This window comes from Pagrus major, chromosome 7 (assembly GCF_040436345.1).
Source record: "Pagrus major chromosome 7, Pma_NU_1.0".
Taxonomy (NCBI): Eukaryota; Metazoa; Chordata; class Actinopteri; order Spariformes; family Sparidae; genus Pagrus; species Pagrus major.
In genome coordinates, this window is record NC_133221.1 from 8,646,579 (window position 1) to 8,665,041 (window position 18,463).

Consider the following 18,463-nt stretch of genomic DNA (forward strand, 5'->3'; position numbering starts at 1 on the left):
AGTTAGTCTCCGTTTGAATTCACTCTGTGCAGGAGGAGCACATCAGGCAATGCACTGAGGAACAGCTCCACAGGACGAAGTGTCAAGTTTACTTAACAGCAAATTCTTGTCTGTGGAGTGGAACTGAATATATGAAAAGGATCTCTTTGCTTCAATGTGTGTGACAGAGGAGTCTGGTGTTTTCCATTGTCAAACACGTACCAGATGACCATCCTTGTGTCAACCCTGATTCAGAGCAAAGCTAAGGTAGGTGAGAACTTCTCTTTAATCACTGCATGACTAACCCCCCAAAAAACCTCACCAATGATACAGTGAGTTGACAGCAGGAGAGGAACAGAGCATGCTTGTGTCTGTTTGAGGCTTGTTGCGTGATTGTAGATTCTGCTGACCTAAATACAGATATCATAGAGAGCATGGAGAAAACAAATCATGTGACAGCTGACATTTGCATCATGTGCTCCTGCATTTGCCACATACCTCTGACATTAATCGTTTTATTAGATTACATTAATACGATTATGTTTCATCATCATTCATCAAGTGGGTTCCCAATAACAGTCAAAGGCTTGCATGATAGTCTGTCAGCTCACACGTAGCATCTTGTTTTACTTTGAGAATCACTTTTTTTGTCTGTTCCAAATGCAATGCGTTATATGAGGAACAGACAGCAAAATATGAAAGGATACTTTCATCCCAGATGGATTTTTTAAAAGAATTGTCTTTTGTGTCCTAATACATCTCAGAAGACAACTGTGAAAAGAATAAATCCTGTTCTATTGTTCCAGCTCTGTTGTTGGCATCTTTCTTGACTGATTGTTGCACAAGCTGCATCGCAGTAACAGGTCAAACGGGTCAAGGGGATTATTGTTAAGGAAAAGCTTCCAGATCAGACATTTTGTTTGCACTGTGAGTGTGAGCAACATATGCTTGTCACCATCTTTTAATCCTCAGTAGAAAGGATTAAATCCATCTGGAGCCCATTTTACTGTTACAGCTGCCAAAAGGTGCTTGGTAGCAGGCATCATCAGCTACAGGAGGAGTCTGTGCACACCGCTTTCCCAAGCCAAGCTTCCATGGTAGAGGGCACTATTTGACCATAACCGGAGCTAATCTAACACCCGTCTAGGTTCCTCTGAGGTCACACACAGTTAAACATCAGTCACTGGTTATGTTTCAGCAAAGAGGCGCCGTGCATACATCAGGAAAAAAACTTGACTCGAAAGCTGTTATGTTTTCGGGACCCATGCTGGAAAACTGTATGTGCATGAGTGGAAAGAAAGAGTATTTGTACTTTATTCAGCAGATATAGAGACCATTTTGGATGGTTTTCTATTTAAGTTTGCTTTGAACTTGGTTTTTCCTTGTAAAATACTTTACTGTGACAATTTGGGAGGGAATCAGAGAGAGAGACTGCTATGTGGACGGCATCCATATTGAAATAGTTAAGGTCAGGGTGACACATTTGCTGTGAACATTCCCATGGTGGTGAGTTAGTGGTTGAGAGTATTCTTCATTTTTCCTGTCTAGCTTGCTTAATCCTCTTGAGCTTCAGCCCCCTTTCCCAAGATAATCTATTGTGGACATAACAATAAGATGATGTATGGTTGTGTCAGTTGCAGGTAAAGTGTCTGTGTGTGCTTATGTTCCTGAGCTTCCCTCTGACTATGGCTGAGGTGCCTGGTCCATGCAGACACTCCATAACCAGGGAGCACCTGCTGACAGTCAGGCATCTGGTAAAGTGTTGAAACGACATTAAAAACAATGTGTTGATGTATGTACGCTATCTGTACATTGGCCCAGGCTGAAAACTTCCTGCTGTTGTATCTGCAGATGGATAACCAGTTGAGAAATGGGTGCTCGATAACCTACACATTCATCGAACGGAGAAGTTTGGTAAGGTAGCCTTCATTTTATGAGACTGTTTACAATGAAGCCTTTGAATCAAAGTTTCTATTGACTGTACCGTTTTCATGTTTATGACCTCGCAATTTGATTCTCTGCAGAGCAATTGTTGCTTTGTAAAAGCTGCTTTACCCTGGATCCTGGAACTCCTCACCACCCACTTCAAATATAGTCGGGGTTCAGTCAATGATGGCTACGTCCAGTCCCTGAGAGCGCTCATCCTCAACATCTACTCTCAGAAATGTGTGCCTCAGATCAATGAAGAGGTTGAGGTGAGTGCACGAGAGCTGAACTTGCAGCCTCTTTCTCAGGGCTGGCAGGGCTGCATTTTCTATAATTTAAAACATGAAAAAGAAACTCACGAAGTGAGAAACTGCCCAACACGAGGAGATAAATCTATAATCCTTGTGAAAATATTTAAGATATTTTTCTTGGAATGTGCCGCAGGATAAGCCAGAGAGTTTTGAGATGCTCTACAGAGGATCTCCGTCAGAGGCACTGCAGAAGGCGTCAGAGGTACTGTCTGTTTACTGGGAACTGGTGACGAGGAGCGACGCGCCAGTTGACTGGAGGTGCCAGAACGAATACACAGAAGTCTTTAGCTCGACCACAGAGCTACCCACAGAGTCACCGGCATACCATTTCACAGGTGGGAGTCTCTATCCTTTGGAAAGCTCTGCGATGAATTATGCAGCTGTGGGGAGCCACTTGGATCACAGATATCTTGTCTTTCTCTGCAGACAGTTATGGTCGGAACTCAGTGAGGGCCTCGCACAGAAAACCAGTCAAAGACCTGTACAAGCTCGGCTTTATCATCACCTCTGTCTGCGGAGGACTGCTGTTCATACTCACTCTCTACTGTCTCATTACACAAAAGGTAGCAGTGCTTCTGTTTTGTTAATCCCAAACACTCATGTGCTCTAATAAAGTTCTGCCAAACATTCCAGTCATATTGCAATAAAGCAGGGCCTTGGCAGCTTTGGTCAGTGCACTCTGAGGCACTCCCTCTTGCAGAAGTACCAACCCCTCCCACGCTGGTAAACACTGAGCATAACAAAACAAGGTGGAGGCTGGACCTACTGCGGAGAGCAGAAGAGTTATTTTGAAGCAGCACATGAACAAAAGTGCGTAAGAATGCATTTATACTCTTTCTGCTATTGAAGGCCATTTAGCTATTGTTTCAGATCATGTATTTATAGCCAGAGTGGTGGTTTTCAGCTGGCTGAGGCTGATAGACCACAATCGTCATTATTCATTTTGTCAATATCTGCTCGAAACAGGGGCCTTAAAATAGTAATAATTGTAAAATAGAATGCAGATTTCCCCCCACATAAAAAAACAAAGTATAGACTCAAAAACAATCCATCTCAATCATCACTTGTGTCCCTCATAAAGTGTGTGTCAGTGTCTGTATCTGCAGAAACCCTTCCTTCTGCCTGTATTTTCCTATTTTCTTAGTTTCTTGGCATCAGCAATTGTGGAGAAAGATAGTTGATTGATGACTCTCATTCCCTGGACAGTATGGTTTGGTGGCCGGCCAACCATCAAATGTATAAAAAATATTGATGGGTCTGAAAAGTGAGGCCAGTGGAAGGAGGAGGAAATGCCTTAAAAATTCTTTCTAATAGCCAGCAGGGGGTGACTCTACGGTTTCAAAAAGAAGTCTGATTGTGTGTAAGCTTATGAGAAAGAGACCCTACTTCTTCCTTGATTTATTACCTCAGTAAATAATCCGTCCGATAAGGAAATTATGTTTATGTTTGTTGGTTGGTTGGTTTGTTACCAGGATTGCACAAAAGCTACTGAGCAGATTTCCACGAAATTTGGATGGGATTTGGGACTTTTGGTGCAGTTCCAGATAAAGGGACGGATCCAGGAATTTGTTTCTCACTATCTTTAGCATTGCGATATAGGTTCTTTTTAGACATTTTCGTTAGTTTCTCAGAGAATAATGCATGGATCTTGATGAAAAAAAATCAGGTGTATTTAGGTGGTTGGTATCTATGAGTGAGTGCAATTTGATGTGGATCTTAGTGATAGTTTTCAACTGCTAAATGGTAAAAAAAAAAAAAAATAGGTATAGAAACCTGCAACTGCCACCAATGTGCAGCTGAGTTAATGAGGATTCATAGCAGTATCAACGGTTTTAAGTAATCTTCCATAGTTTTAGAAGTATATCCATAAAATATGCAATTTTTGTGTGGATCCAGATCTGTGAGGGGTGGAAAGATGACTACGCTCAGCTGCTGAATGTTTTGCAAACATTTTAAATCTTATACACAATGCGATCTGCTTGAAATAAGGTTAAGCAGTCATGGCTGGTTTATTTAGAGAGATATCAAGTCTGATATTGGATTACGGGCTTGATTGAATAAAAAAGAACATTCTAGTTCCCTAATGAATTTATGGTCTCAATCGATTGTTTCAAGTCTCCTTCAATACAGCATGATGTTTATTTTGAAAATAACGCTTCCAATTAAGAGTAAGATAGACATCAAAGCAGGGTTTGCTCTATGGCATGACTACCTTGTGATTGACAAGCCGCTACCATCGTGTGGCCTTGGGTTCTCAGTCAGATCCAGACTGATCCAGATTGGCTGTAATGCCAAACTTGAATCTTCAAAAACGTAGTCCACAAACAGATGGGTGACATCATGGTCATCAGTGTTTGACAATCTGGGAAGGAGTCTCAACAACTAACTATCTCTCTCCAAAATCACTTACTACACTGGTGTGTTTAGAATCAGCCACCAACAGAATTATTGCATAAATTGAATCATGTAGTATCTGTAATGCTTGAGTGACAAAATGTTAATTAAGAGCTTAAGAGGGCAATAAAGTGAAGGCTCTGAAACGGCACCAGCTGCAGTTTATTCTTGTTAAAAAAAACACCAGTTTTCTAGTTAGAAGTAATGTGCTAATAGGCCTGTAAATAGGTACAACACTTAAAAGCTGAAACATAACCCTCTTGAATTACACCCTGGCCTTGCCCTATTAGGTGCATGAATTATGTGGATTACATACTTAACATTTAGGCTGTGAAATCCAACAACCTTTCAGGCTAATGAGCTGGAAGTGAAAGCTGGGAATGGTTTTTGCATGCGAGAATAAAAGTCTGGAGTAATGGAGCTCCATGTTTCTGATTAGTGTTTACTTTGTGCATTGTAGATAAGCCATATTTTTATTAATCGCTCTGGGGAAAAAATTGTTTTTCTGACATCTGATCCAAACATGTTTATGTAGGAGCGATGGCAAGCCAAAGCACACCAGTGCCTGGGGACTTGGTTAAAGTCCGAAGCCAGATCTTTGGTTGATCGATTACAGGAGTGTAGATGTACACTGAGAGGCATGAGTGTGCAGGTGACTATGCTAAATCACTGGGTCACAGTGCCACATTGTGTTGAGTCTTCTCGATGTCAAACAGCAGGCTGATTTTGATCACAAGGGAGGTCGGGGGTTTATTTTAGTTCGCATACCACACCAGAACTGAAGGATTACGTCAGTGAATTTCAGCATTCAATCACATTAGAGCTCCTCACAAGTGGTGACTTAGTGGTAAACAAATGGTTCTTCTTGAGTGGCTCTTTCTTCTCAGTACAATGCTTATTCTGGGTGCTCTTCCTTTCTTCTAATTACATCGGCCGACCACACAGGCAGCAAGCTAAATTTATATGCATGCTAATAGGTTTTTGTTGTCCGAAGCTGGTTTCTCAAACAAAGGGCATCATTATTGCTTGAATCAGAGTTGAGATTGACCTTTAAAGTGGCAAAAAAAACAGCTTTTCCGCCCTTGCGTTTCCAAGTGGTATTATTGTTGGCACTGCTGTTGCAAATGTAGCGCCTCTCTAGCGTGTTTGGCTATAGTGAGAGGTGGCTAACCTGTGTTCTTTAAAACATCAAAAATAGCTTGGGGTTTCCTAATAAACCTAACAATATTACTTTAATGTGTGTATAATCATTTACTTTTAAATGCAATACTTTTTTACCTTTTAAATCACTATTTAAGCATGAATTCTTACTGTACCATGAACTGAAATGTCTTTGGGATTACTTTTGCTCTTTTTAAACACTTTGACCCTTTAAACACTCTTACTCTCTCAAACAGAAATTACTCTTTATCTTAGCTTAAAGTATCAGAAGTAGTCAATAACCACACCTGTTTTATAAAAAAAATATGAGCTATTTACTTAGAAAATTTGAATTCACTGGTTAAATGTTTCATTCAATGGTCTTCAAATCAAATGCTTTACAACTCACAATGTCAAATGCATTCACAGACACATGGGCCCAAATAAAATAAAATAGCCGGCAATAAAATAGCCTAAATGAAAATACCCAGTTCAGAGATGCAGGCCTGACTGTAGCTCCTGTACGTTGTAGCCTGAAACAAAATGGCTGCTTCACCACGAAGGCAAAAAACAAAACGCTGGTACCGTCACTCAATGGATGTAGCCTCCCGCGCTCAGGATCCAAGGCGGGTCGCTAGCTTGTTAGCAAAGTCCATGCAAAAGCACTGCTAGCCGCTAGGTCAGAAGCTAACTTAAACTCCTCTCTGTCTTCTTGTGCTGAGTAGTCCACTCAAACGGACCTGGTCGAACACTTTCACTCAAACTGGCGTAGATATTAACTAAAAAGTTCGTGGTTTTACTTTACAGCAGACAACCCGCATCTCTCGTCTTCCTCCGCTCGTCACTCTCTCGCATCCCCACACGCTTCCCCTTCACCTCAGTACATCCACCCGCTCGTCCTTTGACCTCGAAGGTGATTGGTCCAGGAATAAGAAAGGTCTCGAAAAAACATAAAGTCACAAAAGGTCCAAGGATAACAAATTCACAAAACATTTGTGCAACTCTTTCTTTCCTATTCTTACAGGCATACTCCAAGCATGTTAACATACATTATTACACAACCAATAATTAACACTTTAAATGCTGCATTCAGTAAACCTTGAACATTGCTCACTATTCATTGTTCTCATTGAGCAATATTATAACATTTTAACCTTAAATGCTATTTATTAACCTATGAACTTATTTATCCAATTATATTCTTATTATCTTGAATAAATTTCAACAGGGTTACACAAAGATAACTGGATTGTTTTTTTCCCCTCAGAGTTGCAAATAACAACAACACGGGACAAAACACGAGTGTATTCAATCATTTAGTCTATAATAGAAATGGATCAGCAGTTAAACTTCCTTTTCCCGGTCGACAGACAAAATTGTAAATGTAAATGCAGTTGGTTTCATTATTCCATATCCATTACACCGTGCAAACAAGATTTACTTCATAATGATGCGCCAAAGTAGAAAATTACAGAATCAGCAAAACACCAACCAGCAATCAGTAGAAAAGCAAGGAATATGCAGACGTCAGTGAGTGTCAGCGTGTAACAACAAGACTAGACAGCTAGACAGGAAATTGATTATTTATATCCTTGAATGCAACACAATACATGCAGCAAAGTAGGATTTTGCTAGATAGAGGCTAATCTCCATGTTGGTGCTGTTGCTAGAATGCGATTATTAATGTTGCTGCCGGACCATCGTTTAAACTGACCAGTCATGTGTTTGTAATGTCATAGCTTGGGGAAAATGACTGGAAAAATATGCACTTTTCACTAATACTAAGTGAATAGTATGATAACATTTTGCAAAAGGGCGAAAAAAACTCTTGTCTCTTGTGTGCGAGTTCTATATTTACTCCAGTCAGCCACAGTGTCTTGCTCAAGCTGAAGTTTTTGTTGGTGTTTGGTAAATTGAAATCACTGCCCTGGAGCAAACATGATTTTCCGGGAACAACGCCAGCAAAATTCGGAAATGACATAACGACAGTGTGAATGGGCAGTTGCATTGAAGGTCCTAGAATAGCATAAATTAAAATATTCCAGGAGTATTACCAACACGGCCTTATCATATACACTCGCGAGAGAACTTAGGCATTAAGTTAAGTTGGCATTAGGTGCATAATCTTCCACACATGTAATGCTATTCTTAGTCCACTTACTATTGTTGCTCCTATAGCTTGCGTTTACGACCCCACTCTGTTTCCTGCTTTTTGCCAAGGTGTGTGGATTTATGTTGCCATGTCAGCTGCCTCTTAAGACCCAAGCCCTAAGCAGTGAGCTCTCATTGACTCTAATTAACATCATCTATGTGCTTGGTGAGAATGTTTGCCTAAAGGAGGATGCAAGGTCCTAATATGCTGTGAATGAGAAATGCAGCTGTTTTTATAATGTCACCATCAAGCCTGGATTAGAAAACATATTTAATAGCCATGGCACATAAAAAATTAGCTGTTTAATGTTGTTCTTACATGCAATTATTTTTTAATCACTGTCAGCGGAGAGAGCTATGTAATTACAGTGTGCAGCTGCAGATATTATTTTCTCAGTATATGTCCAAAAATAAATTCTGTAAAGCCCAACAAAGCAATATTTATTTGGACATGGTTTAGATGCAATAATAGATGATCAAAAGTTACCTGGTATAAGCCTAACTTTTAACAAAAAGTTTCCTCTGAGAGCTTACAGCTATAACTTGGATTTAAAGTGTTAACTGTCGTTGATACGCACAAACTCTGTTTACTTCCAATATGAGCAATATGGCAGCTGATTTAACATTACTGGAGGCAAGCCTATAACTGTGTCAAGGTCCAAACACAGGCCAAAGACACGGCTCCTTTTAATACCCCGAGCAAAACAAACCATCTCTTTCAAAAGACCTGGAATTCCCATCACTGCTGTGCAGTCCTGCGGTGGGAGGCAGCTACACTCTTCAAAATCATGAGTGGAACTGATAGGACTTCAAAAGATTGAGACATTTTGGCTGAGATCCTCTTGGAACTGACCTGTAACCCACGTAGGGTCACCACCCACCAGTTGCTTTGTCTACAGCAGAAAGATGAAATAATGTAAACATCTCATTGGCAAAGACTTTAAAGTGAAACTCGGAACAAAAACATTCATCTTCACCTGCTGTACATGTGAAAGTGGCAGTAAAATTTTAAGTTTACTCAGTGAAGGAGAATTGGAGGCCTTGGTGCAGCTGCGAAACACAGCAGTTAAAATGGATTCCAAAAAAGACATCTTATTCATGGTGGGAAATATATGAATCACCCATAAAAAAAACATTCTGCTCCTTTATGCTTTATTACTTTCTACTGCCTCGTCACGGTCTCTGCTCAGTATGTTTGTACTCTGACACAAATTTTTGCCAAAATAAACCCTGTCAATCCTTCCTTCCTCCTACTGTTTCATGAGCCAAAACCACGTTACTGTTTGATGCAATTTAAGCCACTTCAAAATGTAAGAAAATGAGGTGTGTGTGTTTATGTACATATATAGACATCTAAATCACCCTGAAGTTTCCTGGCTTTTGTTCATGAATTCTTTTCTTTCTAAACAGAAAACTCACAACAGTCACAGATCAAGATCATACACAAACTCAAGGTAAGAACATGATGTGCTAAAAGAAAAAAGAAAAAAATCATGATGTTCTCCATGTTCATTGATTCTAATGCATATTTCTGACATCTGGATTAAAGCAGAGAACTGCAGGACATAGAGATGGAGCCACAATAGTGTGAGTATCCTTTTGACCTCTTTATTTTTATGCACTGCTGAAGCTGTAACAGATTAAATGTCTGAAACAAACACCTGTCAGTCTCAATGTAAAGCATGCCTGAACATCTTTCTTCTCTTTATAACTTCAGTGTTTCTCTTCTCCCTCTCCGCAGGCAGTAAAGAACACCTCGCTGTGGCAGCAGATGGAGCACTTGTGAAGCTGTACATTTTATCCATCATGAACATGTTTTCGTAACAGTATCGTGTGTGTAATGTATCGGCATCTATTTAATCGGAAGCTTCGCTTTGACTGAGAGCAAAGATGGACCTTACATGGAATAATATGCTGTGTATATTATGTTTATGCATTATCTATTGCAGATACCTTTTCAAGTTCACTAAAAAAAAGTTTTATTTTTACACTAGTTATGTATGTTGAATAATTTTGCATTTGCTACCACTTAACCATCTGTTAGTAATATTGTTTGCCAAACACAAGTTATTTATTAGTTTGACTCTATTCAATCTCTGTATTGATAATAAAAGTTCCATCAATACCAAATCCAAATGTTAATGCTCTCCAGCTGTCCAGCTACCACTGCATTTATATGTTAGCCTAGTAATAGAACCATGCCTAAATAACAGGTAATCACCACATTAAACAATATAGGCAACTTTATAGCCTTCATTCTGTTTGACTAAACACTTTATGGGGAGACAGAAAACCTTTTCTCCTTGCCAAACAGTCTTTCCCACTGCTTTGGAAAGCAGTTAAGTTCCCTTCGTTATCAGCTTACAAGGCTGATCAATACCCTGCTTTCAAGCTGCGAAAGTCTAAAGGTTATCACCAAAGATCTGTGTATTCAGTGTTATTGCAAAATTGCATAAATACTTTCTACTCCTGAGAATATTCTGTTATTGGTCACACACACTGAGCTGTTGTTGCTGGCAGACGGCGCAACGATCCAGACATAGATATGCACCAGTCGCTGCAGTAGCCTCTCAAGAGACGTCTTCACTGCGCAGGGTGTGACAGAAATTGGTGGGAATAACATGCTACTGCTGTTTACTCATATGCATGCATGACATTAGTTATTACTGTGCGGTTAGAGGCAATATCTGCAGACTACTGAAAGAGTGGGAGAAGACAGGGCAGTGTGTTCAGTAATTTTGAGATGACTTTCACCCATGTTTACTCAGTGATCGTCCAGCCTTTTGTTTTATAATAAAAGGTTGCATAATGTCTGACTTTGAGAAAAACTCGCAGCAAAGTGAAACATTTGTGTGTGTGTGTGTGTGTCTCGGAATGGACCGCATCCGCAAATCGTGTCAAAAGATTGCCACATGTGTTCTCTAGCATGTGTGCTGGCCTCTATTTTGTTTTTGAAGAGTCTCTATATGAAGCGGAGGAGGAAGAGAAGAAAAAACGCAGCCCTACCCCAAAGCCCCTGCAGGAACACTTGCTGCTTGCAATATAACATGATCTATAACACACTTAATTTAGCAGGCTACTGCTTATCAGTGCGCAAACCACTGTTGCGGCTGCAGTAATCCATTCTTTATCCCAAGACATTGCTCCATTACAAAACAAGGAAAGTATTCCTATAATTCAATTTAGTGCCTTTCTGCAGAGGATTAAAGGCAGCTGTGGAAGATGAAAAGGCGAGTTGTCTTCAACAATAAATATGTGGGAACTGCCTTAGACCAGTCCGAATTGTCAAGAGAGCAGCCGCCCTTTTTCTTTTCTCCCAACCTCTATGCCATTTTACAACTTCAAATTAAGGGTGAAAGAACATGTTGTTGCTGAAATAAATATTTGTGTCAACCTTTTGCTAACAAATAACTCTGGAAACATTTTTTCTTCACAGATGTAATTATAGGTACAACGTGCATTTACTTGCCGTGACAATGAATAATTCATCCGCTAAATTGAGAGAAACCATTAGAAATCAGCTTAGCGTGAGTACACATTCATCTATGATATACAGTAAAATACAAATTGGCTCAGAAATGATGCCCCAAAAAGTGTGTGCAGAAATACAGTTACAGTTAACAAAACAAAGGTAACAGTTATAAGATGCAGTTATATTGGTCTAGAAATCCAATATAGGATTATCATTGCATAATTCTAATAGGAATACATGTTTTTCACCCACACAAACACAACACTTGATCACACAACTTTAAATGTTAAAATGTTGATGGAAAACTTCTGAACTCTTTAAACAAAAGCATTTTATAGATATAGATGATGCACAATTAAGGATAAATGTATTATTGAATGTAAATCACCGATGTTAATGTTGGCACTTAAATAATGACAGTTATTTATTGCTGCTCTGCTTGCTGTTTTATCACCGGGTGCCACATGGTGGAGGCAAAGATCCAAACCGAGTCCCTCGTTGATGATTAGCAGCTGTATACAGGTTATACTTCAGACGTGGCACAAGAAGGATTTGCTGTCATCACCTAAAACTATTTTTCTTAAGGGAAGGGGAGCCCAAACCTTTTCCCCCTGCAGGGCCAAAACCAAAACTTGATGGTGGGGGACAGGCCAAAAGCAAGCACCTGTTGTATAATAATGATGCAATAATGGTGCAAAGATCGCACGTTAACTTCCTGCCCAAGGTCTCACTCTGCCTGCTATGCTGCTATTATGAAAAGTAATTAGTAATTAGCAGTCCTACATATTTAAAGAGCATTTTACCTATTCCTTACCTATAATTCTTTTAAAGTCACTAGAAACATCTGGAGGTCCAAATCGAATCTTACGGCAGACTGAATCTGGCCCATTTTGTTTTATTTTTGCCAGAATACTGGAGCTGATAATCTAATTAGTTTGTTGAAGGGATGTCAGTCATCTGGTCTTTTTCTCACCGCTCTCTGTGATCCACATGCTTGTCATCTGGCTAAATGATTATACAACCCGTGGAAAGTCCGGTTGACTAATACTGGAACTGTTCAATCATTTGGAATATTACTAATAACAGCTTTCATAACAGTGTCACAATATATATCATCTCAAAAAATGTTTTGGTCGCGTCTGCTGTGAACAATACATGGTAAATCAATTGACAACAAGATTGGAGATGGAGCAGTAAAAAAAAAACCCTGGATGACTTCAGGCATATCAGTTACGAAGATCAGGAAGCGCTACACATCAATAAAGGCAACGTGCCGCAAACAGTAGGCCGCCTCAGCAGGAATGTCTTTGGCACTGATCTCATTGGCATCCAAACGCAGCATTCTCAGCTTGGAGAAGTTTGTCATGTCGACTGAGCTGCAGAAACTGCTCAGGGAGAACTCTGAAAGAAACAAAAGGAAAAGAAATATGAACGGACGACAGAACTGCTGTGTATTCCTTCACCTGGGAACTTAAGTAAGAAGGCGCTGGTTCTTAGCTCCTCCAGAAGTCAGTGGGTAACTAATAATTAACGAATGGTCTCCCTTTTTGTTTGATACACACAGCTTTTTTCAGTTTTCATTTTTTTTAACTCTAAACTTTGTTTTTATTAGGGTTTATATTGTTTGTATAAAGAACATATTAGGCATGAATTCCCACAGAAGAAAGTGTTTACGGAAAACCCCTACTTTAGGGAAGGGCATCATTTCAAGTATTGATGCGCACAGCTTGACAATCCTGCATTTGAGGACATCTAGTGGTTCAAAAATGATGCTGCATGCTCAGACCCTGCCCCAAAAGTTAGTGTGGTGTCACGTCACTGTTGGGTGTGGCCAAAAGTGCAGCAACTCCAACTCTTGGAGATGGTGACGACAGCAAAAGTATGAGGAAGCCAAATGTGGTTAGAAGCTGGGCATTGTTGCACTTCCACACACAGTTAAATGGTACTAGAAACAACATGGGTGAACTTCAATGTAATTTAAAATCACACATGCAAATTAAGTGCATTACATTGCTGGGAGGAGCGCATGTGTAGCCCACTAAAGGCTGACCGTCTGAAAAGGATAATTAGATCAGCTCTTCCAAATCAAACACAAGTCTTCTAACTAGCAAACTTTATTCAACATTATTCCTGTAATCTGATTTACAGAGTCCATTAGGTTGCCTTGGGTTGGTCAAAATGTTCCAGCTACATTTGTGCCATTCAGGTTTTGTTGGATTTGGGTGCTGTTAACGTGCCGTTAATAACTAGCTGAGCGGCACAGACTGTCCTGCTGAGTAATGTAGCCTCACAAATGATTTGAAATGGAAGGAAATACTGCAGTAAATCATGGTCCATGTACAGAACTGGATTCAGAGTACATAACTGCAGCCATTAACCGCAATCACAATATTGAAATCACTTTTATGACTGTTTGCACTATAAAAAATAATCAGTTAAAAGATTTAATGTCATATTTGATTGTTAAAAATAATAGTTTATTATCACATTACAGTTCTTAGTAGTCTGTATACATCATTATTATATTTTCAATGGGACTTTAAAACCACTCATTTAATTTTGCATTACATGTCACCAAAAATATTAAGTAACAGAGAAGTGTCCATACCTTTGATCTTATTGGCTTGTAAATAAAGGTTCTCCAGGTTCCCACTGACAACAGGGATTTTCTCCAGTTTATTGAAAGAAAGGTCGAGCTCGACCAGCGTGCTGATATTGAAGACATTGGAGGGAAGTCCTTTATCAGTCAGCTTGTTATGAGCCAACCGGACAAACTGCAGTTTGGGATACATGGTGAGAAAGCCCGTCGGCACGCTCTCTATGTTATTAAACTCCAAGTAGAGCTGCTGGAGTCTCTCAGGGAGGCTGTCAGGGATTTTCCTCAGCCTGTTTTTCCTCATATCCAGCATGTGGAGAGATTTCAGTCCCTTGAATACACCTCCAACATCCTCGATGGCATTTGTGTGGAGCTGAAGGGTGCTCAGGTCGGCCATCCCCTCGAATGAGTTGGACAGGATTTTTGAGATCTTATTGTGACCAAGTCGCAGGTCTGTGATAGACTTCGGCAAGTTAGCAGGCACACGTGTGAGCTCGTTGTGCTCCAGGAAGAGCCGGTCCAGGTTCTTGAGCTTGCTGAACACGTTCTTGCCAATCTTGTCTGAGTTGAGCTGGTTGTGAAACAGCACGACCCAGACTAAGCTTGTAGCGTTGTCGAACACCCCATCCTGAATAGCTGTGATTTGGTTACGCTGCAGGTAGACGTACTTGATATGTGAGGGGACATATGGAACGTGCTGAAGATTACGGCTGTGACAGAACATAGCCGTGGGGTAGGCTGAAGGGCAGTCGCACTCCAGGGGGCAGTCCACTTCATCAGACTGCCAGCTGGCATGCCGTCGCCGCCCTCGCAGATGGGACAGCCACTGGAACTGACTATAATGCTGGCCAGTGCTCAAATCCATTAGTCCCATTATGAGGAGGAATGCCACTGTCTGCATGATCACTGATGGAAAAGACAGGAAGAAAGACACGTCATTAAAATTGATGAGATGTAGGAGAGTGCGTAATAACCCAAATACAAATCTGCAATAATGAAATACACTTAATTACATTAAATCAGTAATTCAAAACAGACATTATTTTTTTCTGCCCCACTTATTGAATATACAGTACCACCTACCAGGAGGTTGATAAGAGATGATGCTCACGCTGCCTGTGTATTTCTCAGACTGAATGAGACATGTTGTTGGTATTGAGTAAATACCCCCCCTCTCTACGCACCACCCAGTCTCATTAGGAACACATACATACATTCTTCCACTTGCCTGTAGAAACTGTACGGTAATATATCACCTCCAGCCATGTCAATATCAATCCCATCTGGTTGCTGGTACAAACATCTGCTTTTTAACAACCTTGTTTTTCTTTACTGTGTCATGGCTTATCATTAGCACACCCCCTGAAAGGCTGGCTTGCAATTTATTACCTTGGAGTTGAGGTTATGAGTTGAGGAGAACATGGAGGGGTTATGATATAGAGACAAGTCAGACTAGACGCTGTAATTGCAGACATGTTTCTTCTCAGATGAAACAATGCAGCTTTGTTACAGTTTAGAATGTAAACCGTGACGTTGCTGCATTCTTTCGTCCTTTACACACTGCTTCAACAAGTACAAAGTATTACAAACCCTGTTATTTGCCCACACTCATCTCATCCTCCTTACACATTTTTTTCTTTCTCTGTTCCTGACTGCCTGCCTGCCTGCCTCGCTACGTTTGCCAATTACAGTGTTCAAAGTGTGGAGAAAGTCAACACGTTTCTGAGCTGGCGCCTGCAGACAGAAGACCACCCTAATCATCCTGTAGATTGTCTTCAGAATGGGCCTAACAGTCCGATGTAGCCTCACCATCAGGCAAAGGTCGTCACCTTCGGCCACGAGCTTCCAAAGGCCCCATAAAATGTGATATGTCATAAGTAGTAAAAGTAAAGATATCGTGTTAAAATATTATTTTGGTAAAAGTGAAAGTAGTACTTGAGAATTTTAATATTTACAATATTAATGAGGTGAATACAAACTCAAAAGTATTTTTCTTTTCCATAACTGAATGAACAAGCTGTTCTCAAGAGGAAAATAAGGTCCCCAGAACACTGCTTGAAGCTATTTGGGTCTGCCAAATATAAACAAAGTTAAACAGTATGAAATTGTGTTTTCCTTTGAGGACATTTTGTTTATTGAGTTTGTTCAGTCATGACAAAGAGTCTGGTTGTTTAGTTTTTTTAGGTATAAAAAAAAATGTCAAGACACCACTTATGCATGCTGGTATGGCAATTCTGATCTGATAAACATGAGGCTACAAGTAATGGGAGTAAACAACCTTTTGTTTTCTTGTGATAACGGGTTCATTTATCACATTATCTCAAGATAATGTGATAATTAGCTTGTGATCTCAAGATAACGGCACTTATGAAATAAAGAAAGTGTCTCTTTTGCAATTATCCTTATGGCAATAAATTACTTTATAGATTATAACCAATATTTACTCGATTAAATATCTTTAAGTTGGTAAGCGATCAGCTTTTGGCTAACTATCGCTTTATGGCACAACACCTGCGAGGTCGCTCAAGTGATGCTCCTGCTGTTGCCCAGGATTCGCTTCATATGTTCCCCATGCGCTAAAGATGAGCTGATTAGGGAGAGAAAGCAAAACACACTGAACCAATTCAATCAAAGAGGAAGAGCAAGTGTCATGTGTATTATCTCACATTAGCAACATGAGATAGAAGAGGGCAGACCATAAAAAAATTCTCCAATTTGGGCAGCAGCCAGCAGGTCCAATAAGAAGAACCTGCTGAAAAACCAAGGTAAATGATGACAAACAATATTCCATTTGGACAGCACAGTACAGTCCTATACAGAAATCATATTGTTTATGAGCACCAAGTTTGACAGTGGCTGTGAACTCCAGATGTCTGGATATCATTACTGTCTGAGGCTGGTGAAGAGATGAAGTCACAGGTTAATCTGTGTTAGCCTTACACCCCAAAATTATGAAATCCGGCCCTGCCTGACATTCCTGGCCCGCTTTGGAGCGGGGAAATTGAAGGCTGAGCTTCAGGGATTATGTTTTTCCCCCCGGTCTATTCCCCCAACCCCTTTGAGAAAGTACGTGCTGATTTGAAAATGGAGGTTTTTCAGTAACTGATAGATCTTAATCACCATGCAATCACATTGCAGAGGAGAGGGAACCTGAGGATACACAGATGGGACTCCTCAGCATACAGGACTTGGCCGAATGTCAGTCATAACACAACATTCCTTGGTGAAAAAACACTCGTCTGACACTGAAACCAAATATTTGATAGTAAATAGCCATTTTTTCCCAAGGTACTTTATCTTGTGTTTAAGAAGCAATGCCTTTAATTCTGTTACAAATCTGCTGTCAACATTAATTACAACTGACACTCCTTCCTCACAAATCTACCCAAAGCAGCAATAAGTCTGTGTGGGAAATCAAATGTTGGTGGGAGATCACTGGTTATAATGTTCACTGTGAACCAGCAATGTTTCCTTTTGACATGCTCTGTTGATTGAACCTGATTCAAACATAACACATTTTAACATCCAGATAAATGACAGTTGGAATGGACAATTGGAAGGATGCCGATCAGCTGAAAGAAAGAAAGACTTCCTAGTGGGAGCTCCAAGGAAGGAGCAACAGCAAATCTTCCTGAATTTTATGACGAGGGACTGTGGAAGGTTATAAATTGTTCGTAAAAAACCTACCTCCCTCAGAATCTTGAGGCATACTCCTGTAGCAACATATAGAGTTGTTTATTTATTGAACTACATTTTCTTGAGTTTATCCTCTGGACCCTCATCTCACTAAATTACACATAATCCCTCCATTTTCTTATTTATTTGTACCTCGGCCAAGGACGTTATGTTTCCCCTGTGTCCGTTTGTTGGTTTGTTTGTTGGTTTGTCAGCAGGATTACACAAATCCTACTGAACTGATTTCCACAAAACTTGGATGGAGGATGGGTCTCAGCCCAGAATAGACCCCAGTGACTCTTGGTGAGGATCCAAATAAAGGGAATGATTCAGGAATTTTTTCTCTCTTCTTTAACATTGTGAGTTAGCCTGTTCTTTTTCACATTTGAGTTAATATCTCAGGGAATATTGCTTGGCTCTTGATGAAAAAATGCAGGTGTATTAAGCTGGCTGGTATCTATGAATATGTACAAAAGGGGTCAGTTGAGGCCTTGGCGGAGGTATGCTCTCTACCAAGTGCTATTCTAGTTCTGTAATGTTATTTCTCTTATCTTTATATTACTCTGATCCACTCTTTCTTTTATATGGTCTTTTGTTTCACCTTTTATGGCAACATGATATCATAGGATGACATATAAATAGCACGCCACTTTTCAGGACATTGCGTGACCAAACCGTGTAATTACGATGTCACATAATGCATAATGGCCAAAAAACACGTTGTCCCGTAAGATTACATTGTGAAAGAAACATTTGGAACGTCCAGAAGAGCTGCAACTATATCATTATATAGTTTTATTCCCATTTAAGTTAGCGGGC

The 18,463-nt window shown here is 40.1% G+C and overlaps 2 protein-coding genes across 2 annotated transcripts; one reads left to right on the plus strand and one right to left on the minus strand.

Annotated features, from left to right (window-relative positions):
- Nucleotides 1–1,622: 1,622 nt before the first annotated feature.
- On the plus strand, nt 1,623–9,918 carry csf1b (colony stimulating factor 1b (macrophage)). The gene is made up of 8 exons (XM_073470871.1): nt 1,623–1,733; nt 1,831–1,893; nt 2,004–2,174; nt 2,350–2,551; nt 2,643–2,779; nt 9,312–9,355; nt 9,451–9,488; nt 9,643–9,918. Exons 1-7 carry the CDS (start codon nt 1,641–1,643, stop codon nt 9,485–9,487), a joined length of 747 nt encoding a protein of 248 aa, XP_073326972.1. The 5' UTR covers nt 1,623–1,640; the 3' UTR covers nt 9,488; nt 9,643–9,918.
- Nucleotides 9,919–11,767: 1,849 nt separating this feature from the next.
- On the minus strand, nt 11,768–16,527 carry LOC141000194 (fibromodulin-like). Its single transcript, XM_073470843.1, has 3 exons — nt 16,481–16,527; nt 13,982–14,875; nt 11,768–12,774 (listed from the first exon to the last, which is right to left on the minus strand). Exons 2-3 carry the CDS (start codon nt 14,868–14,870, stop codon nt 12,623–12,625), a joined length of 1,041 nt encoding a protein of 346 aa, XP_073326944.1. The 5' UTR covers nt 14,871–14,875; nt 16,481–16,527; the 3' UTR covers nt 11,768–12,622.
- Nucleotides 16,528–18,463: the final 1,936 nt, after the last annotated feature.